The sequence below is a fragment of the Lotus japonicus genome, chromosome 6 (assembly GCF_012489685.1).
Source record: "Lotus japonicus ecotype B-129 chromosome 6, LjGifu_v1.2".
Taxonomy (NCBI): Eukaryota; Viridiplantae; Streptophyta; class Magnoliopsida; order Fabales; family Fabaceae; genus Lotus; species Lotus japonicus.
The window spans coordinates 66060824-66079647 of record NC_080046.1 but is presented as its reverse complement, the minus strand read 5'-3'; the positions used below and the strand labels follow the sequence as shown (position 1 = coordinate 66079647).

Below are 18824 nucleotides of genomic sequence, written 5' to 3'. Positions count from 1 at the left end.
CAATCCACAATTACTCATACTCTTAGGTATTATTTGCAAGAGGTCCACACCATGACGCGAAATCCATCCAAATTGAAGCGAAGCTCAAAAGCACAGTAGTCTTTCATGGTTCACTATCTAAGAAGTTAAATACTCTTCGGGGTGATTGATTGATTAGGTTTTGCTTGGTCACTTTCCATTTTGGATTAAAGATGATAAGATTCCAAACCACTTTAAACACTTTATCCATAGCTTTGTATACTAATATATTGGCAATAGAAGAAGAGATGATTAGTGCTCTCTTCAGTGTTGCTACCCAGTGTATTTGTTCAGATGATCGATCCACTTAATTATAACTAAGATTTAAATATTTTACTAAATATCCTCTGGAATATTCCTTGTCTTCCACCATTAGCGATCGTTCTGATTTTCTTCTAAATTCTAATAGAAAATGAGTAAAGATATAACCTACGAACTAGTTAATTCTGCTTCCAGTTGAAAAAAGTTCCTCCTACAAGAGAAATTAATTCTAATACCACCTTCCTTCATTCCAAACTCCTACGTCAGCTACTGTATATTTCATCTTTGTTGAACACTAGGATGTCTTTTTAAAAAGGCTTCATATAATTGTATTTTTAAGCAAATTTTTATTATTCCATTATGCTTAGTAAAGTGTATATTAGACAACACATTGTCTTGTGACTCAGATACTTAATTACACGCTTAGAACATTTCAGATACCTAATAGACATTATTTTTTCCAATAATTTTTTATTCTTATCACATTTATCTCTATCTTATTCTTTTATAAATCAAGGTGTCTCGATCTCAGGTGGCTATAGTGTGTAAATGTCTATGGATAGTTTTCCATTTTCATTTTCAAAAATGATTGGTTAAGTCACTCTACAATGGTAAACACCTTAGACATCTACATGTCAGTTCTTAGCTCGTTTCTTTTTTATCCTTCTTTCTCTTTATATTGGGTTGAAGTACACTTTGTACTTCTATTCAATATAATTCTTATTGCCTATAAAAAAAATCTACATTTGTGGCGGTTTAAGTGGTTTTAAACCGCCACAAAACACGTTTTTTTCCACGTTTTTTACTTTGTGGCGGTTGGTTTTAGACTACCACAAAAGTGGATGTCCAAACACCTACCGTGATTTATGTATTACTCTATTTATGTGAAAACCTACCTGTTGACTACTTTAATTTGGAAAGAATGTTACATGTTTTAAGGTGTCGACATAAAAACTGTGTTGATAAGTAATTTATAAATATCTATGGAAGCGATTTACGATCTCAAACGCAAGTCGTTGCTGGTGGTTGTGATCCGAGCTGAACTGTAATACATGAGAAAAGTACCATGTTACTCGCAACCGATACAATTGTTAATAATGGAAAGAAAACCATGTTGACGCTTTTAGCCAAACCTTAAAGCAGGAAAAGAAGCGCCCTCGGTTTTGGAAAGTCTACGTGTCAGTTCCCAACACGTCACAATAATCCAAATCTATTCACCATTCACAGACTCCCCACGATTTTAGGACACCAAAGCAGTCCTAGGATACAACCTTAACCACACGCACACTTGTCACCTTTTTCACACTCGCCCTCTCCATCCAACACGTGTCCCTTGCAATCTTCCTCAGCCACTTTACATGATTTCCTCAGCACAGTGAGCGAGTACGTAAGAATTTCTATAGTTTTTTATGTCCTCTCCCAGACACACCAAACATGAAAACCACTTATCTTAGAAAAACCGCTTTTAAGGTTTTGTAGTGGCTGTCATAAATAAAAACCTGAGTTGTTAACTTTCCATATAAAGCATATATAATTTAATTGCATCCTCCTACGAACAAAGTGTTTCTTCTTCGTCTTCAAGTAAGTTACTTTCATTCTTCTTTTGACTCCTACCTTACTATTTATAGCGATTTTTGTTTTTTTTGCACAATTTTCCCCCTTCATGCTGCAATTTCATTTTTGTTTTTTCTTCTCATTTTTTAAAGGTTTAATCTGATTAACACTTTCAAAACTCAATAAACCCTAATTTTGGAAGATCTTAGAGGAGTTTGTTCACCGATCTACCAGGTCAAAGGAGAAATTAAGAACCCTAATTAATATGGGGAGAGGAAAGATTGCGATTCGGAGGATCGACAATTCCACTAGCCGGCAAGTAACTTTCTCCAAGAGAAGGAATGGATTGCTGAAGAAAGCTAAAGAATTGTCCATTCTTTGTGATGCTGAAGTTGGATTGATTGTGTTCTCCAGCACTGGGAAGCTTTATGAGTATGCTAGCACTAGGTAAGAGCAATTTCTTATAAAATCTCTCATTTTCCTTTTAAAACATGTTTGGATCGGTTTTTCATTTGTTAGAATTAATTCTAGTTTTCAACGGAATCTACTCATACAAACTTCTTCTTAGAATTAATTTTAACTTTATCAGTTGTTTGTTGAAGAATTTTCGATCATGCTATTAATGGCTTTGACTTATAAACTCAGGGATCTGAAATCCAATTTTTTTGTGTAAATTACCTCTTAGGGAGAAGTGTTCATATTCTTATTTAAACTAAAGTGAATAATTAAATATGCATAACTTGATACACTGATTGTATTATTAGGTGTCAGCTGTGCTGTACTACATGTCTCTTGCATTATTAGGAATATATCTGTCACTTTAATTTTTGTGCTTGCCTATAACTTACCCATCGTCTTGTTTAAATGCATGTACAACCTTCATGATTATAATCCTGATTTGTACCGTATTATTTCTGAAGAAAAGAGATGATCTCATAACTAGAAGAATAACTTCTAAGCTAGAGCTGATCTACTTCTTGACAGGCATTGAGGTTTCATGCATGTTTGGGAGATAGGAAAAAACTAGTGATTTCAATCTTAGCTTCTAGTAACCCATCTAGACTAGCTTGACGCAACTGCTTTTAATACTAAAATCTTTAAAGAAGATGCAGCCTGCAGAGTATAAACCAAGTACATCAATTGATGGTCTTTCATGACAGAGTGTGCATCAAAAAATGAGACTTATGTCTTCTTGTTTATATTCTCAATAATTTTTACTTTATTTTACTATCTAAGCAATTTGATTTCACGTGACATTGTCACCACTAGTGATTGGTGGTTACATTATATTATAGTGTTTTTTAGCATATTTTCATATCATATTTTATTTTTAATCCGGGATTCCTAGTTTAATCACTTTACCTAGCACTCAAACCCTAATCCAACTTTGTCACTGTAACAAATGTCCAACCTATAAATTAAAAATATGATTCGAACTTAAAATTTTAAAAACAAACTAATACAATGTGTTGGGAAATTTCACACAATTGTTGTTACAATGGGGAATTGAATGTGTTCAGGATGAAATTTTAGCAAGTATATACATCAAGTTATATAAATAATACAATGTGTTTAGACAAACATAAGAATTTGTTAGTTCAAATAGATTTTAAGTCTAGAATAACCATGTGAGTCGGCTGAAAAATCAACGTAATAATTATCAAACCAAAAGATTACTTAAGGAAGAAATTATGCTCCTTAATGCAGACTCACATGTGTTTATGCTACTTTTTTGTTGTGGGCTTGGCTTTGTAATATCATCTCTGCCTTTGTCTATTTAGAGCGTGATATTATTCTATCCCTTTGCTTCTTTTTTGTAAATACTTTCTTGTTTCTTTTCACGTTAGAGTACCCCTAATACTCTTTTTCAATACAATTTTGCTTACCAAGAAAGAAAAAAAGATTCCTAAGGCACTCTAAAAAAGCTTTTAGTAATAGTTATATTGATTGTTTGATTGAATGGTTTGTACAAAGTGACTCTTTCTCTATTTATATGAAGTAATTTGACTAACTATCGCAATTAATTTGAGATCATACTACTAACTCATGCTATGTTTTCCCATAAGCCATGATGGACCATGAGGTGTTAGTGTTTTATCTCTCCTAGTTAGTATGGAGATTCTTTCATACTAGACTTCCTTATATCAGCTGGTTCGATAGTAGAAATCCACATTCTCTATTATTAAGGATTTGAACCACATGATTTATCTGCACGTAAGAGAACATCCTAGAAGCTCTGAAATATCTTTCCTATAAGCTTATGTCTCTATCCACAAATTATGTATAGGTGCATTATTGCCCATGCTCGGTCTCTTGCTTTATTGTGCTAATTCATATCCTAGGTTGTTATTCCAACGACTAGTCGTTATGCTGCGACTAGCTTGCCTTTTCAGTTGCCAAAGAAGCTATTGGTTACAGATTTTTGATTGCCAACACAATTAAGATATATACATGGAATTAAATAATCAAATGAACTTGATATTCTGATTGTAGATCAAGAAATCTTCACCTGATGTACTATAATATGGGCAGTTCTACATGTCAAAAACCAAAAAATCAGATCTTGATGAATCCCCTCCCTATTGTTTTTTCTATTTGTCACCTTTTATACCCTAGTTGTAATACCATGTAGAGAGCATATACTTAGGAATACCTCTTTACTAGGTTTTTCCAATGGGGTTTTTCTTAATAAGGTTTTAATGAGACATTTTTCCTTGTCTTCCTCCTTTGGTTTTGGGGTGGGTTCTCTCTTGATCTTTTGTAAATTTGTATCTAGTATTATTATTTGTATTGGGTTGAAGTATCTCTTTGTACTTCTTTTCAATATAATAAATTCTCATTGCCTATAAAAAAATATATATATACTCAGGAATACAATGACAGTTATTAACAGTGCTATTACAATGTATAATTGAAAGATTATTACAAACTTTATCTTCAGGCTCAAAGCAGCTACTTGCTTCCAGCCGATATAAAACCTTCCATCACCTTAACCAGACCAATCGACTTTTGTGAATATTAGGTCTTGGGTTGCATAGAGTCCTGATTAGAGGTTAAAATGCAACTAAGTTTAGACACAGTAGCTTATGTGTCGATACTATATTGAATTTGAAACCTAGAAGTAACATACGACGTGGTTTTTTTTTATAAGCCAAGCAATTGTATTCAAATAGCACAAGGGGTGCTAACCCAAATACAAGAAGAAGAGAAAATAACAAGATATTGTTGTAACAGATATCACCAAAATATAAAAGATAAATAAATAACAGATCAAAACAAACAATCTGTTATATAACCCTTCTTATAAAGATTAAATAGTTCCCCTACCCACAAGCTAAGCTCCAGATGTGTCGAAAGTCTTCCTGACACCGTAAAGATCTGCCAGCATATGTCCTAATGTTATGACAAAGCCTATTATGGTACAAGTACATGAACAAAATGCTTCATCTTAAAATGCTCTAACACTTGATGGAGAGATTGTTGGGGTTCCAATTGTGATCAAGAAGACTCACATCGGATGATAATGGCTATGTTGAGAAACATAAGTGGGATGACTTATACGACTAATGGCATAAGATTTTGGGTAAGTGGTGTCTGGTTCTCTTGGTGACCTTTAGTCTTAGCTCATTTGTGCAGGTTCTCCTGGTTTAGGCTCTCATATCTTCCCAACAAGTAGTATCGAATTTAATGGTTGGTGCGACCAAGGTGTGATGGCTCATGTATCAAGTCATCTTGGCAATGTGGTGGCTAGCTAGGCATTGTGTTCCTTTCAGAGTGAAAGAAGATGCAAGTGTTGATAACTTATATGAGAGGGGGTATAATAATATGGAGATGACTCACACTTGAGGGGGAGATTGTTGGTCATTCAAGTGTGTTGTCTTGAGTCGCACATCGGTTAGAAATGGATGAGATGAAGACAATAAAAGAGATCTGATCCATACAATTAATGTCTTAATGTTTTGTGTGAAAGATGGAGTTCAATCCTTTAATGTTGTTTCTCTTAGCCCACTATGGAGATCACCTAGAGTTTTAGGCATCTCGCAGCCCAACACTGGTATCATAGTCAATGGTTAGTGACCACTAGCCTCTTGTGTCGAAAGTCTTCCTAGAGATCTAATGGGCAGTTAGCGTGTCTAGATGATATAGAAAGCTAGCAGCGATTGAAGTACGTGGATGAAAGACTTCCTCTTGAATTGACTCACACTAGGGGGGAATATTTTTAGGATACCAAGTGTGAGTAAGAAGCCTCGCATGGATGATATGTGTATGTTGAACAACATATATTTAAGTGATATGACTCATACACCTAAAATGAGTTAAGGATTTGGATAAAGATGTGGTGTATGCTTCTCTTGGTGGTTTTCAATATTGACCCATTTGTGTAGGTTCTTCTGCTTTAGGCTCTTCATATCTCTCCAACAAATGATATTAGAGACGATAGTTTGTGCAATCATAGTTTAACGATTCATTGCTTCAAAAGACTTTTTGGTAATCCAGTGGCCAAACAACATATTTGTTTAAGGGTGAACGGGGGTTCAAATGTAGATAGCTTTCAATGAGGGGATTATAGTAATGTGAAGGTGACTCACATTTAAAGGGGAGATTGCTGATAATTCAAGTGTAATATTTGAAGTCACAAATTGGTTAAGAAGGATAAGGTACATAATTACATGTATAAGAAATATAACTCATAAGCTCAACGTTTTAAGATTTTAGGTAAAAGATGTGGTATTCATAACATTTTTATGTTGCTGGCTCTTAACCCAGCGTGAAGATGTCTCTAGAATGTTAGGTATCTCACATCCCAACATATGGTTGGGGTCTGCAGTGTTATAGTTCTTCTCACTTTAACTCTGTAAAATAGTCGATAATAGACATTGTACCTTGTTTATAGCCATATATCACTTGCTGCAATTCCGAGACCCTGACAAATCTCCTTGAGAAACTCTTTCTTTTACATCCTTCCTTACTTCTACACTCTGAACGTAAATCACACTCTGAGCAAGCCACTTAACACATATCCAATAATGCAAAAGATTTTTGTACCTTTCCAAGCATCAAAGCTTGCACCAAAAGATTTGAGATTCTTCCATCATCGCTTTTTTCATAGTGCGAGCTAGTTAATGATAGTTCTCGCCCGTAAGAACTAGATTTATAAGTGTTGCTGATGTATTTATGTTGGAGAACATTATAGGGACTAGCTGTATTTTGGTTTTGTTCAAGAAGCACATTAGCATGCATCACATCATCTCCTAAACTCTGGTGGCCGAGCCCCTGTTTGTAAGGGCTCTGATACTATCTTATGAAGAAGAGAAAATAAACAAGGCTTATTAGAATGCTTGATTACTAGTATCAATAAGTTACGTATGGTTTGAGGGGTTGTCTAAATGACCCATGATAAAGTTTGGGTTAAATAAACCACCATCCAATCATATTGAAGATAAATGAGTTGGAAATAAATTAATAAATATAAAATAGAAATTCCAACTCACTTATCTCCAATGTGATTGAATGGTGGGTTATTTAACCCAAACTTTATCATGGGTCATTTAAACAATCCCATGGTTTGATATGATACAGCTAACACAAGCCAATTTGCTATGTCAAACAGAAACTAACTTACAAAATAACTCAGTAACTTTTTTGGCCATGTAATTAACAACTAACTTCATTAGTTCACTATAACTATCTCTTCATTGTTCAAGTTCTTAAAAAGAATTCCTTAATTTAGGTAATAACTTGATTGGTAAGTGTCAGATGGTTTACTCGATGAACATCTTTGCAAAAATATTTCGATTGAATTAAAGTGGTTTTTTTAACTCATTCAAAGATTAAAGCGTGCCATTTTCATCTTCCAAGGATTTCGGCATTAAAATTATCTTTTTACGTGACGATCAAGATCAGTCTCTACTAATTTTTGTCTGACTTTTTTTAATTTAAATACTACATAGATCTGAAAATTCTTTGAATAAGACGAAATATAATTTTAATGAACATGGTAATATTATCTCGGCATGTTCAACGCATTAATAAATATCTTTTACTGGTATCAGTTTAAACTCAACGCATTAGCATACATCTCTTTTTATTCATTAAAAGTTGCCAATACAATATCACACTGACTCCTACATTATGGCAGCATGAAATCTGTTATTGAGCGCTATAACAAGCTAAAAGAGGAGCATAATCAGCTAATGAATCCAGCTTCGGAACTCAAGGTAACTCTGCTTTTATAATATATTTACTGTTAAACTTCATGGTTTCAGGCATTACATTATTACATTACTCAATTTGCATATATTATGCAGTTCAAATTATTTCTAATAATACCTGAACAACAACTTGAATTTGGCGACAAAAGTAGAAAGCCAAATAATAAATGTTTATTGCAGGAAACTACACATCGCAGAGCAGTCCAATGCCAACACGTGTTCCAATGGTGTCTGTAGTTGTCGTGACTCTTTAGATAACTGCACTTTGCACCTAGTTACAGATGCACATACATGTCAATCTGCTTAGATTGTCTCTGCTGTGTGAAAGTGTCATCATATATTTCACCCTTTAGTCGTTTGCCGAGTCTCATTCAATAAAATATAGAATTGAGGTACCAATGTGCAAGAGCTTGCATGTAAGTGAAGATCCAAATAGAAGATTAATAGCCTGATGTATGCTTCACTGTCTCACTAACAGACCAAATAATTAAAACTTGTTGTAGGCTTCATCAACTTATTTCTGATTCTACATCAGTCTTGTACAAACTACATTCCATATATTCTGCTTTGCTTTTATTTAGTCAGAAGCCATATGTTTGTAAGGTTTGTCTGCATATCGCTAACCTTGCATTTATATCTTCTCTCAATTCTCTAACCTCTACATACAGTTCACAAAAAGCATGCACAGTTGCATTGTTGCTTAGATTTGTTCAATAAGCATGTCTAGAACTACAATAAAATGATAATGACTCAGTAGAAAGCAGCTCTATTTTCTCTTCTACATCTAGCTTGTTGGCTAAAATTGTGTCTTGACTTCAGATGAGAGAGAACCAAGAGAAAGGGGTACACTAAAGAGATCCCTTCCATTGATTTAAAATCATTCCACAAGATGAGAGAACAAACAAAAAACAATATTCTTGAAATTACCTTATATATAAACAACGAAAGGTAGATTCCAATATTACTTCTAACTAGATTCCGGTATACTTTATCTCATTTACCCTTATTATTTCTAAAAGCCATATCATTTTGACTTAACTCAAGGAAGTTGGGATGGGTGGTGTGGATTTGGAAAAGATTGTAGATGCTAAAGTGATGGTAACACCTTCATGTGCCAAAAAAGCCACAACAAAAAAAAGGATCACATCACCTACCCTCTATGCTTCAAAAACACTAGTTGCTCCTAAGGAAGAGCCATTTGTCTAGTTTGATCTCTCTTCTTATTAGATACACATCATGTAAAATAAGCATTATGCATAGCCAATTCCCTTATATCCCCAAAATAAAGGATACTAGGGTATTCAAGCAAAACTCTTCCAGATTTCTATTCTTCCTAACAGGAATAACAACCAGAAATTATCTATGATACCAAAATTATCATAACCGTGTTATAATTTGTTAGATAGAAGGGCATTTGCTTCAAGTAGTTAGAGGGGAAGAATAACAAAATAGATGTTAGTTTTGACAGTTACAGAAGTTAGAGTGGATTTGTGACATAAGAAAATAGGGGGATGCAAAGGTTGGCGGATCATTCTGGATTGTTAACATTTCAGAACTGAGAATTTGCTCTGCTGCAGCCAGGGTAAATTTAGAGGAGAACTCCTTCGTTCTCTAGTTATATCCAATCACCAATAAAAGGTGATCACTCTTTTCTCTCTTTTCAGTTTTTTGAGCTATATGCTCTGTTATACCATATTCTCTTTCTGGGTAAATTGGATGAAGGAAGGGGCATATTGGAATTTCTTCCAACCAAGCTCATATTGTTACATAACGGGCCAAATCCAAGACTATCGAATTCAGCCTAAAGAGGGGATATTCTACTATATAAAGAATTTTAAAAATATGGTTAGGACACCAAAATAACTTACGTGCAGTAAAATAATAAGGCAAATCACCATACTAGCAATATTTATAGTCTAAAAAGCATCCTGATTCCTGATGTTGGCTCTTGTCCATTATGTTAGTCCTCAAATTCTCTACCCTACAATCTTGTATTAAAATAAGTTCCTCCGATAATAACGGTGAAATATATCTGATATCTGTATTTCTACTTGCTAGTTTTGGCAGACAGAAGCAGCAAGCTTGAGACAACAACTACAATACTTGCAAGAATGTCACAGGTAATATAATAAATGCATGAAAGCCCAGCAGTTGCATAATTGTACTAAAAGCAAGAATATAGAATGAAGCAGGTTACTATCATCACTTTTTGGTGAGAGTAAAATTATAGGGAGGGCATAAAATCGGAAAAGGAAAAGAATTTTACCAGGCACCTTTCTAATCTCTACCAAAATATCAACAAAAAGGAAAGTCATATCCATCTTTGCTTCTCCTCCCTCCCAAGCATTTCCATAGCATGAAATTAATATATATTGAGTGTCTCATTAGTGAGGTAAAGACATTGGAGGCATCCCACATATGAAATGGAAGAGATAGACTCAAAAGACAAGACATAAGGAGCAAAGTTTGACAATATTTCATAAATAACTTGTTAAGTCTAACCTTCCACTGTGTTATTTGGCTTTGATATGAAAAACGAATAGCTTTCAATATTAGGCTTTAAGGAAAGGTGAATTCAAAAAAATAGCTTTGAAATCACTGCAGAGCTGAACTCTAGTAAATCATATAATTTTGGTCCAATGATTCACTCAGAACTCTACAGCAATTTATTATAAGTAGAACATGTGATCTGAAAACACTGACAGTGAAAAAAAATGTTGTAAATAGGACAACTAGAGCTTCTTGACACACAACTAGCCATACTATAAAAAATTAAGCTTAGAAACTTACAATATTTTTCTGCTAGAAATAAACCCATCTAAGATGAAAAATTATCTCATACTTTCTGTTAGAATAATATAAAACCATTAAAATGATCCTTACCCACCAGCTTAAGCTTTTGGGATAAAGTGGTTGTTTGACATGGTATCAGAGCCTCTATGACCGAGAGGTCTAGAGTTCGATCCTTGCTCCCCTCACTTTCTGATTAAAAAGTGGAATTTAATTAAGCACATGGTAGGTGGGCCTGTGCATTTATCCATGCTTCAAGCCCAAAGGGCTCTTGCGTGAGGAGGCGTGTTAGAATATAATATAAAACCATTAAAGTGACCCTTAGTCCCTTACCCACCAGCTTAAGTTTTTGGGATAAAGTGGTTGTTTGACACTTTCTTCATGGTAAAAGTAGGCAATTAATGGGTGAAGGACTTTCTGGTTTGGGTGTTAAAGAACTACAAAATCTGGAAAACCAACTGGAGATGAGTTTAAAGGGTGTTCGCATGAAAAAGGTATGATGGTCACATCAAATCAAATTTCTTTGACTCATGTTTCAAGATTCCATCTTTTTGACAACACCTTTATTACTCTTACAGCATAATCTATTTCCCTGCAGGACCAAATTTTGACTGATGAGATTAAGGAGTTACACCAAAAGGTTTCAGGAGACTGGTTTTATTCTTGCTATGTTTGACTGAGGTTTTCCCACAAACTTTTGACCAATTTCCATTAATGCAATTGTAGGGAAATCTCATTCATCAAGAAAATGCGGAACTCTATAAAAAGATGGAGCTTATCCAAAAAGAAAACGCAGAGCTACAAAAGAAGGTAGGCGGTTGTGAAAAAACATTCTACAATTTAGGAATCAGATATTCACCTATAACTCATGTGCAGGAAGGACTGCACTTGATGAGTACAATTTAGGAATCAGATATTCATCTCTAAAAAAGTTAGGCATGTATGATTAACAAGTCTGTGCACACAGACAAAGCACATATTTAGTCCTAATGCAATTTATCTAGAAGCTAAATACTTCAAGTTTACTTCAACTAAAACTAAACAGAAGATATGGATCTTAGGTTTATGAAGCAAGGAGTACCAATGAAAAAGATGCAGCATCCAGTCCTTCCTGCACTATCAGAAATGGATATGATTTACAGGCTATCAGTCTCCAGCTAAGCCAGCCACAGCCTCAATTCAGTGAACCACCAGCCAAAGCAGTGAAACTGGGGTATTCCCTCAAACTAATATTGTAAAACATGCAGATTGATACTATAATTTTTTGTTATAATTATCAGAAACTAAACCCCTGCATTCTGCACCAGATTACAGCTGCAATAGCAAAAACTGTTCAGTAATCAGCCATTGTTGTAATTTCTGACAAGCTGTCAACAACTTGTCCATATGTATGATCATGCTTCTAAGAATGGTATCTTGTAGTTCAACAACCACAATTGTTCCATTCAACAGTACAATGCATATATATGGTATGAGATTATCTATCAAGACGTTTGCAATTGTTGTTAAGAATCAGACATGATGAGTACCTGTGTAAATTTTATGCAATAAACATATCGACAATTATGCATGGTGTTGTTTTCTATAATTTATATTTTATACATCTCCTGAGATCAGTTAAATGGAATTCAGAACACAACCACTTGTGCCTACACCCCTAATAACTAATCTGCAAAAGGTTGGGAACTTCATAGGTCATATTGTCACAGTAATTGCTGTATTCTTCTTAAGTAATAAGCATGATTTATGGTTCTTCACTGTGAATTGTAAAGCAGTATTGCACTATTGTCAAACATAAAGAGGTAACGGATATCCCTGAATCATACACGATAATCTTGTATTTATCAAACTGTAATATAATGCTGAAACATCATATAAAGAAATAATGAACTAAGCATTGAGGCCTCCTCCGCACATAGTTAAATACATGCGGCGCAAACAGAAAGTTCCCTACTCAGAAATAGGAAAAACTTCATCTTTAGCAGCACAATAAAAATAAAAAAATACTAGCTGAACTAAAGCATCCAAATATTCTTAACTAGTTGTCAGTCAATCGTAAACATGCATAACAGAGCTGACTATACAAACAAACAAACAAGGAAAAGTCACCACGTAGACCCTGTCTGCTGTAGTTCAATCAGTACAAATAATGAAATAAAATATTCATATCCATTCCAACAGAAACACACACAGCTGATAGTCAAGAATAAACCATCATTTCCGACTCATCCAGCTGTATGGAGACATCACTACAAATATGATTGTAAGAATTAAAGGAATTGCAACTATATAGAGAAAACCCAGATAAAAATTGAAAAAGAACAAAAGAGACTATGGCTGATAGCACCTAATTCCATTTTGCCCATTCTAGCAATGTTAGCATTTCACAAGCATTTAGCCTCTAAAGCCCAGTGTATTGAAATACAGATTAGGTCTAAAGTAAACCCTAAATTTTAAAGATCAAACTTTTAATGTTAATGAATAGCCACACATCAAGTGGGACTAGGCCCTAGGTCTCACCTTAGTTCCAGTCAAGTGCCTCAAGGGAAATAACATAGGGCAGGAATTCACTTCTAAGGGTAAAAACTATCATAGTATATATGATGCAGCTGAAAATAAAGCGGAAAAAAAGGCATTAGTATTTTAATTATTCACACATGATGTTAGCATGAAATTACGAAGAATAACAATAAAATTTCTCTTCTTGTAGATGCATCATGTGAGCAATAGAACAATCTGAAGCGGATATCAAAGTCTAACTCTACATTCTCATGGATCAATCCTCGATTTCCATAAAGATCAATTCAACAGAAAAGCAGAGTTCCAAGTGGGTGTCCAGGATAGCAGAAATAAATTATTGAATTGTTAGTTCCAATTGTTTGATAGTTGACACCAATAATCACATGATTCATGTCTATCTTTAAAAATTGATAATTATAAAGCTGCATTGTTTGCAAATACACGAAGTATTCCTAATTACGTTAAGGTAACAACATTACATGGGTGAAAAACGAAATCAAAGCCTATTGGATGCTTTTTTTTTTTGTATAAGCATACCTTTAAATTAATAAATATTGTATTTGTTAAAGTCTCATTTGATTAGAGATATGACCTGCAACTATTCCTATAGAAATTGAGAATGTAATTCTGGCCAGCTCATGTTCAACCTTGAGCGTGAGTGGGTATTAAGGTCCCACGTTGATTAAAGATATAGGTAGGGCAATCCGTACCTCTAAACTAGCTTTTGAAGTAGAATTATGTCTAACCCAAATTCTAAAAGTATTAAATACGGTTCAAGGTTCTACAGCAACAACTTCTGATTACATGAAGGGCATGCAATCTTGGGGAATAATGGTGGATTTGGATAAAACTAAATTGTGAGCAGTAAGATACAAATTTTTATATTGGTTTACATAAAAGTAGATATTAAGAAATGGAAGCATATAAAACAGGACATAATAAGTAATGATTTTCATCATAGTTTGAACAGTTCAGAACACCCAGACAGAAAAAACATTATGCCCAATAACTCCCACCTACCCATATCAGCTATTTGACAACTCCTTGCAAGAAATCTTCAAACATTAAGATTCATATGATCAAGAATCTAGGATAGGCTAGCAAAGCTCTCTTGTCCAAGAAATCAGGAAAAAAGCATAATTGGCGTTCCGGCTGGATTTAGTTTCATTCTGAGTTGACTAAAAACTAAGCTCAAGGCGGGCCCATACATTGGCATAGCCATATTATGATTTGAGCATACTATATACAGAGGTCAATTACACTATGCTTAGAAGCTTCAATTTAATGAGCATCATAAACTTGTTCAAATGACTGCTCAGTTTACTCTCATGGCCAAACTGAAGGAGATTCCCCAAAAACCAATTTCAAATTATGTATCAACAATTCAACATCTATAGCGGAACTGGGATTCTACAAAGAAGCCTACAAGACCTGAGAGAAAATATCAATGAGGTTATATACCGGCTTGCTCGACAAGATTTGAGATTTGACCACCTCATACTTTGGTTCAAGGCCAAATAGCCAACTCAAGGCTATGAGTTTCTTATGTTAGATTATCATTTCCATTATAGGCTTACAGGTCAACAGAGAAGTCAGCTCCTCAATATAATTCTTAAAACCCAAGAAATAGTCCATCAATTTACGCTTATTCTACTTCAGGTGAAGTATCCCATGCAAAAGAGCTTAGACATTGTTGAACGAGAAAACACCGAAAGACATTGAACTGAATCTATGTATCTAAACAACACGACGGAGTGAGTTATATATAATGTGTATAATAATTGCATAGTATCATTGTTTCCCTATTTACTAAAATTACACTACCCAATTACAAAGATCATGAGATATGTTGCCTATTCACATTATTTGTAACAAACATGATTCAAATTATCAGATTTACCATTAATAAACCGTAAAAATTACCACAACCCCTTCATTGATTTGCGTCTATTTATCAACGAAGTTCACATATATGTTTATCCTTCATGGTCCATTTTGCAGCTACCTCCAGATCCGCCGGACATCTATCTATCACATGTCCATCCTCAAAAATTTCTCTAAAGCCGACTTCCGCCAAATATTTCCACTCCACATAGTTGTCATCCCCCCCCCCCCCGCATCAAGCTTGGTACTAGTTTCGACGAAGTGGACATAAATTCATTCATTGGGGCCTTAGAGTTTCTAACAGCCTTAATCTCAAAGTTGTCCTCAGACTTAACTTACCAAACAATCACCACCCAAAGAAAGAAGCCCAACAACACCAAAAAACAAACTATATGGAAACCTATTACCACAAATGCATGATTCCACCATCGAAACAACACCAAAGCACATTGTCTCACTCTCACCTCAAACATCACCATTCACCAACAATCGCTAAAAAGAAATTGGACCCTTCTCAAACTTCAAAGGCGGACTATTTTGTCCTAGACGTGCACCATTCGGATCCGAAACAACGTCTACATATTTGCTCATAAAACACAACTTTGGCATTCTGTCCATTTCTCCAAGAACTAGCCACCAAAAAAAATTACAACCCCCAAGCAGCATTGGTCGGCCTTCTCTGAAGTGACCGGTAGTTTTTTTTTTTTCATTTTCTATTTTTGTGGAAAGGATGGCTTAGAAGTGTGGATCTAAACTTAGTAAGTTCACCATGTAAAAATGGAAAATAATTAAAAAGGAGAGGGAGCGAGCGAGGGAGGGAGAAAGAGAGAGAGAGAGGGATTGGCGAAACAGTACCAGGTTAAGAGTGAAGTACAATATGTAGTACAAAGTACGAGATACAAGTATGTATGGGTGAAATCCGTACATCCTCAATAATCTAACTCATGGCAGTTCCCAAATGACCTTTAAATGTTGTTCCGCCTCATGTATTCGATTGTACTTGTTTTGTTCATGATCTCACCCAAGGTCATGATAAGATGTCTGCTTGTACTATCAAATGTATTCTCTTTGGGCTTAGGCTACTCGAGTATCCAAAATGATTATCAATGTTACTCTCCTACTACACACCGGCTTTTCTAGTATCCCAAATGAATATGATGTTACTCACCTACTGCACATTGGTTCTACATACATGAAGATGTCCCATTAATTGAAGAGACACTTATTTCACCTCCTTTGATGCTCCTCCAGTACACTTATTTTACCTCCTTATATGCTCCTCCCGTTAATTAAGAGCTTTCTGCTCCGGGTACTACCTACCTTCCACTTTGATATTGATATGCTTACTCCTGTTACTTGAGGATTGCATATGTCCCCAATGTGGCATGGCCTAAATCATTCTCCACAAGCATGGTTTGTTAGGTTTAGCACAATCATACAGCAGTTTAGTACAACTAGTAATGCAATCACACTATGTTCTATCAATACTCTTTCTCTGATCCATGCCATTTAGGTTTATGTGGATAGTACCACTACAGCCTATAGTGATCATAAAGGTATTAAAAGCTTGAAGCAACACTTAACACTTCTAAACAAGGGACTTGGGACTACTGTGATATTTCCTTAGAATTGAGGCGTATAGCATTGATATTTCTCAAAGAAAGTATGGTCCTGACATTATGGAAGAAAACGAGATGTTAGATTGTGAATCAACGGATACCCCAATAAACCCGAATGTTGAGCTTATACCAAATCAGCGGGAGCCTTAGTCGAATAAGACTCTGAACCCTAACATATTGCCCTAGCTAACTTTCCCTTGTCCCCTACATTTTTTAAAAACATCCGGACAAAAATTGAATGCTTAAAACAACAAAACAGAAAACATAAAACAACATAAGTAAGGCGTGGCATCAATTTCAAAACAAAGGAAAGGAAAGAACAGGATCATAAAAGTAGTGTCCTTGGTGAAATCGTGCAAATGCATAAGATGAAAATCCATTCATCCATTCCATAAAATGAACTACACGCGTGAACCAAATTCATTTTGCCAGGTGATTGTGTGTGTGATACTGAACATGCTTCTCCATATGACCACCACATGCATCAAAATAGTAGTAACTAGGAAATCAGTTAACTAAAACGAAAACACATATTCCAACTATGAAGAATCATTCACATTCACATACACAGAAACCAGACCAGGTAAAACGAACTTACCTAATGAAAAGAGAAATCCAGATCCGTTTCTAGTGTTTTGCTTCCTCAGGAGGCTCCATGTTAGGTCTTCCGTCTTCGGACTAAACCATTAACCTGTTCAAAAGCAGCACATCAGTTAAAACCGCCGGCGGTTAAAAGAGAAAGAAAGCGGCGGCGACATGCTTACCGGCGGCAATTCAGCGGAGGGAACCAATGAATGATTCATCTTCATCTATTAACAGTGCAGTGCAGTGCGGTGCGGAAAGGGCATGGGGGAACTATAAAAACGGCAACGTGGTAGAGAGAGAAAAATATCTACGATTAAGCTAATTATTAATTAACAACTGGAGACTCAGGAGTGGCTAGGGGAGAGGAATTCATTGCTAATTAATTAATTAAATGCTTAATTATTTAAAGGAAAGAAACAACTCAACTAAGCAAGTGCTAAAGGGTTTACCGTTTCAATCTCAATTTTTGTAAATGAAAAAACTCTTTAGCAATCATATGCTAGTTGGTGGTGTATTCATTGTGAGATGAGAAATTACTTTCACAATTACCGATTATACGTATATTTTGGTTAGTCAGAAAATCATAAAGAATGGACTAAACTCTAATAGATTCTCACTTAGAGTTTTTGATAAACAATTTAATTAAACATTTATAGCAATAGCGCTTATTCATACGGAGTCGGCATCCTTCCACCTTCCATTTCGGAAGATGACGATCACCTTAGATGATATGTTTATTGCATATCCCTATTCACTAGGGTGTTTTTCACGCTTCTCGTTATTGATTGAGCTAGGGCAAGAGATGCCCACTATCTCTAGTGTTGAGGCTTTTATGGAGATAAACTATACTAGGTGGTCCATGTCTAATTCTCGTTTCTACAGGAATGGCAAGTAGCATCAATTGTAACTGGAAATTTCGAGGCTTGTTTTTTTTCTCCATCTTGTTTTGATGCAGCATTTTGTGTGGCAAGAGTCGGACGTACATTGATGTCACCTACCTTTCACTCTTCGAGGATTTGGAGACTAGAACAAATGCATTGCAGTACAACTAGTCTTGCATTTCTGTGTGACGAACTTGGGGATGTTAGCATAAAGGGTACACAGTCGAGTCTATGGCATGTTACACGATCGCGTTACATGTTTGATTCTCACTTGCATTTCACATTTTTATTACTTTAATATACACACATTTTTCATTTTAAGGCATTGTCTGTGAGACTATTCTGCAAACATAAGGTTTCCAAAATAAATATATGCATCGAAACATCGTATCGGGGTACAAATGTTGGTAATATCAATTCATACACTGTAAACTTCGGTATCTTTGACCCCAATTTTGGCGACTTGGGTCGATGAAGTTAAAAATCAAATACAGGTGTTT

At 35.2% G+C, this 18824-nt stretch overlaps 1 protein-coding gene and 1 long non-coding RNA gene across 4 annotated transcripts; one reads left to right on the top strand and one right to left on the bottom strand.

Moving 5' to 3' along the window:
• The first annotated feature begins 1803 nt into the window (after window positions 1-1803).
• Window positions 1804-12405, top strand: LOC130722465 (MADS-box transcription factor ANR1-like). Of its 3 annotated transcripts, none has more exons than XM_057573192.1 (8): window positions 1804-1860; window positions 2068-2280; window positions 7973-8051; window positions 10104-10165; window positions 11230-11329; window positions 11434-11475; window positions 11562-11645; window positions 11897-12405. In XM_057573192.1, the coding sequence occupies exons 2-8, from the start codon at window positions 2099-2101 to the stop codon at window positions 12071-12073; spliced, it is 726 nt and encodes a 241-aa protein (XP_057429175.1). In that variant the 5' UTR covers window positions 1804-1860; window positions 2068-2098; the 3' UTR covers window positions 12074-12405. The 3 variants fall into 3 exon arrangements, with proteins under 3 accessions (XP_057429175.1, XP_057429176.1, XP_057429177.1); XM_057573193.1 differs by lacking the exon at window positions 1804-1860 and having other exon boundaries at window positions 1875-2280; window positions 11897-12048; window positions 12143-12405; XM_057573194.1 differs by lacking the exons at window positions 1804-1860; window positions 11434-11475; window positions 11562-11645; window positions 11897-12405 and having other exon boundaries at window positions 1931-2280; window positions 11230-11335.
• On the bottom strand, window positions 8043-17771 carry LOC130722466 (uncharacterized). Its single transcript, XR_009013966.1, has 3 exons — window positions 17623-17771; window positions 17457-17549; window positions 8043-13444 (listed from the first exon to the last, which is right to left on the bottom strand). It is a non-coding gene; the product is annotated as an uncharacterized LOC130722466 (long non-coding RNA).
• Between the last annotated feature and the right edge of the window lie 1053 nt (window positions 17772-18824).